General features: G+C 52.5%; 1 protein-coding gene across 1 annotated transcript in view; it reads left to right on the top strand.

Moving 5' to 3' along the window:
* Window positions 1–9,490, top strand: part of VGLL4 (vestigial-like family member 4) — an 84,887-nt gene extending 75,397 nt beyond the window's left edge. The window contains exons 3-5 of the mRNA XM_008588961.1: window positions 2,389–2,611; window positions 8,534–8,657; window positions 9,145–9,490. Of these exons, the coding sequence (XP_008587183.1) occupies window positions 2,389–2,611; window positions 8,534–8,657; window positions 9,145–9,416 (619 nt within the window). The 3' untranslated portion in view covers window positions 9,417–9,490. The remainder of the gene's footprint in view (window positions 1–2,388; window positions 2,612–8,533; window positions 8,658–9,144) is intronic.
* Window positions 9,491–10,830: the final 1,340 nt, after the last annotated feature.

Below are 10,830 nucleotides of genomic sequence, written 5' to 3'. Positions count from 1 at the left end.
CACTGAGGGTTGCGATCCGTTGCCGGTCACGAAAAAAGACAAAAAGGAAAAAAAAATCATTTTGTAGAGTCGACCAGAGACTACAAAGAAAAACCCATGAACTAAATGCTGTGGCTTTTGCAGCTAATTGTCCTGTCATCGATAAGCTGAGTTAATGGTGATTTGGATTCTGCTGATGTTCGCTGGTGGCCTGCACTGTTGCTGGCACCATTGTCTCTATTTGTAGAATGTTCAGTCCCCATTTAACATCCTCTGTGGTGGATCTTATTATGACCACAGGGTAGATGCGGATGGCACAGAGTGGCCAGGTAAGTGTTTGAGAGATGGTGTGGCAGGGCGCACAGATGTATATCCAGTGCTTTGGCCACTGAGCCTCCAGTGGCTTATTGATGGGGGCACATGATCCACCTGAAAGCTGTGAATGCCTCCTACAATTGACTCCTCCACCTCCACCTCCACCTCCACCTCCCCACAATTCTGCCCATCCAGAGTTCCACGTCCATGCCACATCCTCTCCTTACGTGACTGTCTATGTACTGTTCCTCTTCGTCCACTCATGAAGTCACTATGTGCCTGCCACACACAAGCAGCGAGACCAGCAGGACTCTGCACTCTCAGAAGCTCCTGGGGTGTGTGGGAGGGGAGTGCATTGGTAATGGTGTGCTGAGTGTTCTATGTGAAAGGCTGGCACAGGGTGCCTGGGATTCGGAAGCATTGCTGCCAGTGTTGCAGGAGGGTGAGCATGGTGGCACGCAGTCACAGAGGCGTAAAGTAGCTGCATCTTGTTTGAGGAATGGCGAGTGGATGGTCATAACTACAGAGCACATGTTTGGGGGCGTAGAGATGGAGAGGAGGATGGAGAGGTAGTCAGGTCCAGAGGCCACTAAAGATGGTGCTGAGCTGCTGAAGATGTTAACAAAAACTTGATGTGGTCAGATTTGTTTTCTGAATACATTGCTCTGAAACGAATACAAGTAAAACAGTAAATCTGCATAAGGCTGGTGGCTTGTCTCATTGACAATATCCTGGTTGTGATAGTTGTACTGTAGTTTGACAAAATGTCACCACTGGGGGAAGCAGAGTGAGGGTTCCACAGGACCACTCTCTGTTATTTCTCACAAGTGCAAGTAAATCTACAACTTAAAAAAGACATGCCTATCACACACACGTGCACATATGTGTGTGTGTATACATGTATAAAGAACTAGATTATATTTTATCATATTCAGCAGTCGAGGAGGCAGGCTGTCTTCTTTCTCGGGGTCTGAGTGCACAAGTCTGGGCTTCTCTGCTGGTGAGAAAGGTCGTCTAGCCTTGAGGTTAAAGGATGACTACTTGCAGACACTGAGAATAATTTGCATTCCTTAAAGAAAAGTCACTGAAATCATTATCCAACACATTTTTATTTAAAGCCTTGTTCATTAGTTATAGAAAAAAGATTGCTCTGGCTGTGGTGGATGCAGCAGACTTGAGTGAGACCCGAGGCAGGAAGAACTGTGGGGGACCCTGGAATAACCAAGGGAGTAGTAGGGCCTGGGCTGATCCTGGAACAGCATTTATGGTCTTTTGTGGCTGTGTCTTAAGGTGAACTCTTAAACCCAGCCTGTGTTGTGTCATTCTCTAATAGCCGCAACATGCAACATTGCCATTAGACCAGATTATGGCAGAGGAAGGCAGTATTTTCCATCTCATCTGCATTCCACGCAGCCCCTACCGAGACCGCAGTGAGCGCTAGTGACAAGGGGCATCCTCACCACATGTACTAGCTCATACGTTCTGGATGGAAGAGCTGCACGCTGGCCCTCACTCTCCAGACACGCATAGCCTATCAGAGCAAACACTACCACTTATTGGCTGGTGACCTGGCCTGTCACTCAACTGCTTTGAGTCTCAGTATCCTCATCTGGAAAGAGGGTAGTTACAGCATCTCCTGCTTAGTGCTGTTGGGAAGATCAAGTGAGTTGGTGCCTGTGGAGTCTTAAAACAGGACCCAGCACATAGGAGGCATTCAGTTACTTTGTATCATCATCATTCCATCCAAATGGCAGGCCCTTGTCAAACTAGGCTGGTCATGAGCACATAGTTCAATTCTCCAGGCCCTGTGCAGGTGGGCAGGTAGGTTGCAGCTGCAGAAGGGGGTGTTGTGCATTTGGATGGTCCTCCAGAGCCGACTGCAGGCACTGCTGGAAGCTGCCTCGCCGGCACCCAGGGGCTTTGTAGTCAGACTGACTAGGCTTAGCAGCCTTTTGTAGGCTGTGCAACCTGAGCTCCAACTTAGAAAGTAAAATGAAACAATCAGCGTGAAGAGTCCGGCACATGGTCAGTGTCCCCTTTGCCATTCAGAGAATGGCAAGTATTCCCATCTGAGCACTCATTCCTCTCTTTCAGGAACAAGACTGCCAATGGAGACTGCCGAAAAGACCCCCGGGAGCGGAGCCGCAGCCCCATTGAGCGTGCCGTGGCCCCCACCATGAGCCTGCACGGCAACCACCTGTACACATCCCTGCCCAGCCTCAGCATGGAGCAGCCCCTCGCACTGACCAAGAACAGCCTGGACGCTAGCAGGCCAGCGGGCCTCTCGCCCACGCTGGCCCCAGGGGAGCGGCAGCAGGTATGCCTCCAGCAGGTGCTGATCTGGTTGGGGCAGAGTGGGTCCAGGGCTGGGGCCCGAGCAGAAGGAAGTGGTGAATTATGCGGGCCTCAGCCTCAGCCTCAGCTCTGCACTTGGGACAGGGAGCAGCAGAGTAGAAAGAGCAGGTATGCCTCCAGCAGGTGCTGATCTGGTTGGGGCAGAGTGGGTCCAGGGCTGGGGCCTGAGCAGAAGGAAGTGGTGAATTATGCGGGCCTCAGCCTCAGCCTCAGCTCTGCACTTGGGACAGGGAGCAGCAGAGTAGAAAGCCTTACCTTGTGCTTCAGTTCCCACCAGACCTGCCTGGGCCTTGCCTCTTAGCACTCATGACCACCTTGGGGTTTCCTTTCTGTCTCTGGACAGTGCAGGATTATTCTAGATTAGGTGTTTTTTTCTGGCAGTCTTCTTTAGCAATCCTGTTTCTTTTAGGATCGATGTAATAATTCTCATGGGACTCCTACAGTTGCCTGTCAGGAGGTCACACAGACAAAGTGAAATGTGAGGTTGCTTTGCTTTGGGCTGGGATCCTCTAAAGTCAGTGGTCATACTGGTGATTAGCTCATGCTAGTCAGAAACTTGTGATTGGCACATAGGGATTTTTTTTGTTAAAGAAAAATAAGGAAATTAAATTATTAACAGTTTTCTTGGTAGAAGAAAATACTTTTTAAAAAATGGGGTTCCTGGGGAAATATATAATAAAAAAAGGCATCAGCATTGGGGAGGTTTGGAACCACTGCAAGAACCTGTGGCTCTCTCTCTGAACTTCTGGGGCCTGCGACCTAGTAGGTCCTTAGTCAGTGTTTGCTTGACTGACATACAGGGAGATGGGGTGCACACTGAGGAGATGCAGTGTGCAGCAGGGCAAGGGCCTGGTGTCCTGGCTGCTGCGTCACTGGGCTGCAGGAGCCTGTGGCATCCTTGCAGTGCACCTGGGCTTGCTCTGAGCCAGGGAGATGGGGTGCACACTGAGGAGATGCAGTGTGCAGCAGGGCAAGGGCCTGGTGTCCTAGCTGCTGCGTCACTGGGCTGCAGGAGCCTGTGGCATCCTTGCAGTGCACCTGGGCTTGCTCTGAGTACCATGAGGCTCCTTTCTGACAGCTGTGCAGGGCTGTGGACAGTGGTTTTGCCTGCCCAGCTGAGCCCCAGCCAGCAGCATGGCCCGATTCTACTCCGCTGTCACTGCCTGTGGGCAGGCCCTGGGGCTTCGGAGAGGCTATTCTGGTGCTTGGGGATCCCAGTAAGGCTGATGAATAGCTGCCTACCCTACCTTGGAGCCCAACATCATAATCCTGTTTGTGTCATTCATTCACGTAACAAAACAGTGCAGACACCTACTCTGTGCAAGGCAGCAGGCCAGAAGCCAGTCGAGCGTGGTTCCCAGGGCCAGGGTGTCACCGCCAGTCATTTGTTCCTCATCTGCCGGTGCTGACCATGTATCAGGCCCTCCACGAAGCTCTGGGGACCCAGAGAGGCATGAGTGGGGCACATCTACAGCCTACAGGGAGCTTGCAGTCTCACCAGGGGAGTGGAGGGAGAGGGCCGGATGATGCTGTTGGGTGGCGGGGCTGGAGGAGAGGTGCATGGGCTGTGGGACTGCAGTGACCTCAGCAAGGGAGGAACGTTGACCTGCTCTGCAAATTTCAAAAGGCATCGCACAGAGGTGGTGTCAGCCAGGGCCCAAAACGTGCAAGCAGAAGAGCTTAGTTCTGACTAAGCACAAAAGGAACTTATTTCTAGGATACAGGGAATTCGGCCTTCAAGCCACTGCCACTACCAGTGGGGAGTCCCTCAGGGAGGGACATGGGGGCAGGATTCACCTCGTAAGTTTAACCTCCGAGCCCCCATAAAGTACCCCTGTCTAGCCTCTGGCCCTTGGTTGCCTGAGGGATGTAGCTCTGTGAGCCTCATGAGCTGTTCCTACCTACAGGACAGGGTGGGCCCTGCTGTCCCTTGGGCTCCTAAAAGCATTAGCATTTTCTTGGATGATTGACTGCCTTGACTCCTCAAGGCCCCTGAGAATCTTCTAGTTGGTTTTTGGTCACAGTTGCTTTGTGAAAAGTGTACTGCTGGACAGAGTGACCTGGCTCTCGTTCCCGTAGTCTCCCACTACTCTTCCCTAAAATGGCCTTGCCACATCCAGCCCAAGCATCTCCCCAACCCATCGTCTGTGCTGTGAGGCTGTTGAGCAGGTTTTCTAGGGGTGACAAGCTTGAGTCCCCACCTGTGTTCTTACAGGGTTCCTGGCCAGGACTGAGAGCAAAAAGCCAGTGGCCGTGGAGCAAAAGCAGGCCAGCAGCTCTCTTGGGAGGGCACAGTGGTGTTGGCCTCCAGGACACAGTGCCACCAACCTGGGCTGTCATTTAAGGTTGAGGCTGGTGGTGAAGGAACGGTTCTCAGACCTGCCCTCCTGACTTGGCTGCTGGTTCCCATGTGTTCTGTTCACTTTGTGACCATTCATCAAGCTCCTCCTTTGTCGGCGTGGTGTGGCCTGGATCACGTGCTGCGGCCCGAGTTTCTGCTCAGACACTCATGTAGCCCTGTGCCAGCTACCCTGCTGAGGACCCAGAGATGAGCCTCTGGGTCTCTGGCCCCAGCAGCTCTGAGGCACACACCTGTTCCCACGGTTTTATTGTTTGTTGGCCCGCTGCTGTGGGGGCTCCTATGGGGCAGTGGGTGTCACGCTGGGAAATGATGCTGGGGAGGGGGCTTCCTGGAGTGCCATTAAAGCCCTGGGTCCGCAGGAGGTGGGAAAGGTTGTGTGCCCTGCCGGCAGTGGACGCTTTCCTCTGTGTGGTGGAAAATGTGACTTAGCTCTCTGGGAACTGGAACAGGAAAGTTCCCAGAGAAGCACTTCTGCAGAGACTGCAGAATGTGTCACCCCATTTCATGTTGTGTGATGGCAGCTCAGAGGGTATACGGTGTTCTGAAGAAAGGTACAAAGATACCAAGAGGGTGGCCTCAAGGGCAGCCACAGATGAGGAGAGATGGGATAAGATGAGTCATTGAAACCCAAGGGTCATTGAGCATCAAGAGGTGGGTTTCATACTGGAGCTGTATCCCCTGGCAGCCTCGGTTCCACATACAAGTTTCACCAGGGAGAATTCCCTTGCTGGGCAGGGGGTGGATGGGTTGTGAGTGACAAAATCTCCTCCTGGCCCTAAGGGTCATTGAGCATCAAGAGGTGGGTTTCATACTGGAGCTGTATCCCCTGGCAGCCTCGGCTCCACATACAAGTCTCACCAGGGAGAATTCCCCTGCTGGGCAGGGGGTGGATGGGTTGTGAGTGACAAAATCTCCTCCTGGCCCTGCTACCAATTTGCTGGGTAGCCTCCAGCAGGTTCCTTGTTTCTGGCCTTCATTTTCCCATCTGGAAAATAAGGGTGTTGGGGGAGGGGTGCTAAACCATGTGACAAGTACTCACCAGTGGGAGTGTGACATGTGGCACTGAAACCTGTCCTGCATCCAGCACAGAGGCAGGGCTGAGATGCTAGAACCCAGCACGGAGGCGGAGGGAGGTTCCACATGTTCAGAAGAGCTCACAGGCACCCGCAGCCCGGGGTGGGAGGAGGAGGAGGCCTGTTTATTCTTCAGTCTGAGCTTCTGTTTCTTTATCTTCCACAATGCCCCCCACCACCGCAACCTGTCCCCACTTTCTGACACTTGTGTTGGTAAGGACTCTGCTTTGTGAGGAACAGTAACCAACTTGAGCTAGCTTAAGCACAAAGGGAAGGGAGTTTTTTGGGAAGACCCAGAGGCCAAGGTCATGGGTATAGCCAGGCTCAGGAAGGAGGGGCCTGGCCCTTGACTTGGATAGCTGGAGATGGCAAGAGCCTCCTTGGCTCTGTGCTTCTCCGGGTCTCTGCCTCTCCTCTCTCTCTGCTTCTCCACCCACATGGCTAGCCAAGTGTGGGCTGTCCCACAGCTCCTCAGGTCTGCTCCAGACCACCCAGGTTCAACTTGCACCTCTCATTGAGTCTGGCTCAGTGGTTGGCTGTCCAAGTGTGGGTTGGATTTCTAGCCTGGCAACGGGGGCATGGTCACACTTCATAAACATAGCTGCCTCAACCCCACCTGTGTGAATGGGGGGCGTGTTCCTAAGAGAGGGCAAAGATCATGAGCTCGGGTTAAACAGACCCTTCTAAAGGTGGGACGCTAAGCCACAGGCTATTGTCCAGGTGTGTGTGGCATGACCTCTGAAGAGAGGACCATGGCCCAGATTCCCCACATGCCTCATCTCAGTCAACCCCCACCCCATTTAGTACCCTTGAACACAGGGAAGCTCAGATTTGTGAAGGCCCTGCCTGAGGTCCTGTGCAGTGAGCAGAGCACTGGCGCTCACCCTGACTCTCCCTGTAGCCTGTGTCTCTCCTCTGCACCGTCTTTGCTCACACCATGAAGGGTCCTACAAACTCTTGGTGGCTCCATCATCAATGCTGATGTGTTGAGCTATCAATAAAACCTCAGGCTCTTTTTTTTTGTCCTTTTTGAGACCGGCCGCACCGTGCTCAGCCAGAGCGCTGTGAGCGCACCAGTCATCCTTATATAGGATCCGAACCCGCGGCGGGAGTGTCGCTGCGCTCCCAGCGCTGCACTCTCCCGAGTGCGCCACGGGGTCGGCCCCTCAGGTTCTTTTTTTACATGCTGCTGCACCACATCTCACCACATTGAACATGTGTGGTTTTTTGTTAGACCCAAGCACAGGCCCTTATGTTTAATCCTAGTTCATTCTGTTAGATCCAGATTTTTATCCTAGAACCCATTTTTGTCATTCCTGTTCATTTCCTATCATGGGAAGATTTGGTGTGCAAACCTTTTGTATCTTTTTACCACTACCAATCTAACTCTCTAAAGGAAAGTGCCAGGGGAGGACAATACCATTTCCCTCTGGTTGATAATTCAGCCCGTATTTCTCCATCTTGACCTCAGGGGTATCAGGAGATACCTTTCTTGGCTGGAATCTGGGGAAGTTCATTTTAGTTCACAGATATTTTTTGTTCCAGGTACTGCAGCAGGGTGGGAGGGTCCAGACATGCTTTCTGGTCCCTGCTCTGAAGTGTGCATAGTCAGAGGAGGATAGGCAGTCTGTCATCTTAGGAGTGCAGTTGGAGGGATTGGTGTACTTGCTGACCCTTGGGTGGAGGGCACAGGAGGGGAAAGGGGAGGGGGTGGTGCTCATAAAAGGCTTCATAGAGATGGTATCTGGGCAAGGGGGCATGGCCAGGCAGACAGTGTGGAGGTGGAAGGGAAGGAGTGTGCAAGCGCGTGGCAAGGCACGTTGGGTGAGGGGTGTTTGTGTGTGTGTGACTCTCGCTTGGGCATGTTTCCTCCATTTCCGTCTCCATCCTATCTATGTGGACATAACAGAAACCAACTTGAGCTGGCTTTGGTTTTAAGCAAAAACCTCAAGTACGCTGTAAGGGTGCTGGAATGGCTGTGAGAACCTCTCCAGCACAGTGGGACCTTACTAGGTTAGGGACCAGGCCGGGCTGGGGCTGGAACGTAGGAGCTGTGGTCCCTCCTAAATCCTCTGCTATCTACGGGACTCCTTCCCCAACTCCTAGTGTTTGTCTCATTGGAGAGGGGGACAGACCAACTCTCAACAGCCAAACCTTTATCCCATGTCTCTCACTGATCCAAACAGCCACGACTGAGGGTAAGGGCTTGGAGAGGGGGGAGCTGGGGAGTGGACCCAGCACTCCTGCCCACTGCGTCTTACTTGCTCTGGGAATTGGCTGTCATTCCACCCCAAGTTAGAAGTAGAAGGCTGCAGGCGGGCTTGACTTGCATTTCCTGCAGTCAGGCAGGGCTGCAGAAGAAGGCGCTGGAGGGGCTGGGGGAGGCACATCAGCCAGTGGCCAGGACGGGCCTGGAGGGAGCTGACGCCAGCCTGTCCGTCTCCCGCAGAACCGACCCTCGGTGATCACCTGCGCCTCAGCCGGCGCCCGCAACTGCAACCTCTCCCACTGCCCCATCGCGCACAGCGGCTGCCCGGCGCCTGGGCCCGCCAGCTACCGGAGGCCACCCAGCGGTGAGTGTCACTAGGGCAGGGCCTCCTCACCCGCCACAGCCACCAGTGGCTCTGAGATTCCTCCTGTGTTGTGCTATAAACTGCAACCCCTTAGTGTTGAGGTTGAAAAGTATTTTCCGAACAGTACATACCTACATTGTGTGTGGCTTGGGTGGGAAGGGTGTAAGAAATGTGTTGGCTCTGACCCCCCGGATCTCATGCTCTCACTGGGTGGGGGGACAGTATCTACCAATTTCAGGTGGATGCCACATTCTCAGTCTGAACCCCAGCCCAGTGCAGTAGGTATGTCACTATTTTATATACTCAGATAAGTGACATGCCCAAGTGCCCAAACTGACCTGGGGGGAGGTGGGCCTTCTGTCTGCAGAGCATGCACTGAGACACCCTGTGTGGCTTCAGTCTGATGGCTGCTTCCAAGGGAGGGTGCTGCCCACATGGGCCTGTTGTGGCCACCTGTGCTCTGACCACTCCCCTGCTTCTCCCGCAGCCACCACCACCTGTGACCCTGTGGTGGAGGAGCATTTCCGCAGAAGCCTGGGCAAGAACTACAAGGAACCCGAGCCGGCGCCCAACTCAGTGTCCATCACGGGCTCTGTGGACGACCACTTTGCCAAAGCTCTGGGTGACACATGGCTTCAGATCAAAGCGGCCAAGGATGGCGCATCCAGCAGCCCCGAGTCAGCCTCACGAAGGGGCCAGCCTGCCAGCCCCTCTGCCCACATGGTCAGCCACAGTCATTCCCCCTCTGTGGTCTCATGAAGGGAGCAACTCCCTCCAACAACATGTGGATCTGCATGGTTTGCCTGAGCATTGAACAGTCAGTGCTTAAAAAATGGTGGTCAGCCACAGTCATTCCCCCTCTGTGGTCTCATGAAGGGAGCAACTCCCTCCAACAACACGTGGATCTGCATGGTTTGCCTGAGCATTGAACAGTCAGTGCTTAAAAAATGGAAAAAAAAAATTTGGGCAGGGAGGGGGGAGGGATGGTTTATTCGCAAAAACCATGTTGGGATTTTTGTTCTGTTCTGGTTTTGTACTTGCTTGGTATTCGTACAAGGGGGTCCTCAAACATGATAGCAGGAACTACGTGTGGAACATCTGGCTAATGTACCATCCTTACTTCCTGCCTCAGTTACCAAAGAAACCTCTGACGCAGGTCTGCTGGGCCCAATGGGCCGGGCCTCCACAGCGTGCTTTCCCACTCACAAGCCATGACGCCATGGGTGACCCAGATGCTTTGTGCTTTTCCCTTTTCTTCATGAGACCGGGGTGTGTGTGGCTCAGCTTCCATGGTGTGTTTGGTCCATTCCGTGTGTGCGTGTGTATACTTGAAGAGAACTGTTGTGTCTGATTTGCACTATTGGAGGAGGACTAAAGTTGCCTTCCTGACAACTTTATGTGAGATGTTAGTACTCTGAGGGCAAACTGCTGAAAAAGAAAGGGTTTAAGGATGACGTTTCTGACCATTTGTGTGTTTTTGTTTTTGTATTTTTTTAAAAATTTAGACAAAACAGCTTTGGAAGGGGAAGTCTCATACAGGTTATAGGTCTTTCTCTCTCTAGACGTCAGGTGCTTGCAAACTGGACTGCAGACTTTACAATCACGGGCATTTTACTTTCTCTGAACACTGCAGTTTGTTAGAGTAGAGCTGAGGTTGGAGGATTACGTAGTGCTTTAAATGTGATGCATGTTTTAATGGAGAAAAAATAGCTGGTTTCTATTAATTGTATAGACAGTAAACAAAAATCTTAATACTAGCTTCCTTTCAGAATTAGTTTATTTTTGTCAGTTACAGTCCTAGATCTATTACTGCTGGTACAGTCGTACTCTAAGATTTGTATTTGATGTTCACTGCTCACCAGTCCTGCCGGAGACAGCTTTTACCGGCAGGCCCTGCAGAGAGCAGCGGGGCAGCCACGGGGTGGGAGGCTGGAGTTGGGGCTGCAGGCTGACCTCGTCATTTATGTTTTGCATCCCCATCTGCTTTATTACAAGCTCCCAGGGGAGTGGGATTTGTGTCTTCCAGTTTCCCTCAATACAGAAACTGCTCCCTTTGAACTCTCTTGGCTCAACAGCAGATTACTGACAATCTGTGATATGGTATTTTGTATGCTTCCTCGTACGCTGGGGCCAAGGCAGTATACATTCCTCTGACTTTATACAGTAATTACTG

Source organism: Galeopterus variegatus, unplaced genomic scaffold (genome assembly GCF_000696425.1).
Source record: "Galeopterus variegatus unplaced genomic scaffold, G_variegatus-3.0.2 Scaffold5127, whole genome shotgun sequence".
NCBI classification, from domain to species: domain Eukaryota; kingdom Metazoa; phylum Chordata; class Mammalia; order Dermoptera; family Cynocephalidae; genus Galeopterus; species Galeopterus variegatus.
Note: the sequence above shows the minus strand (reverse complement) of the source record. Positions and strands in the feature narration are given on the sequence as shown.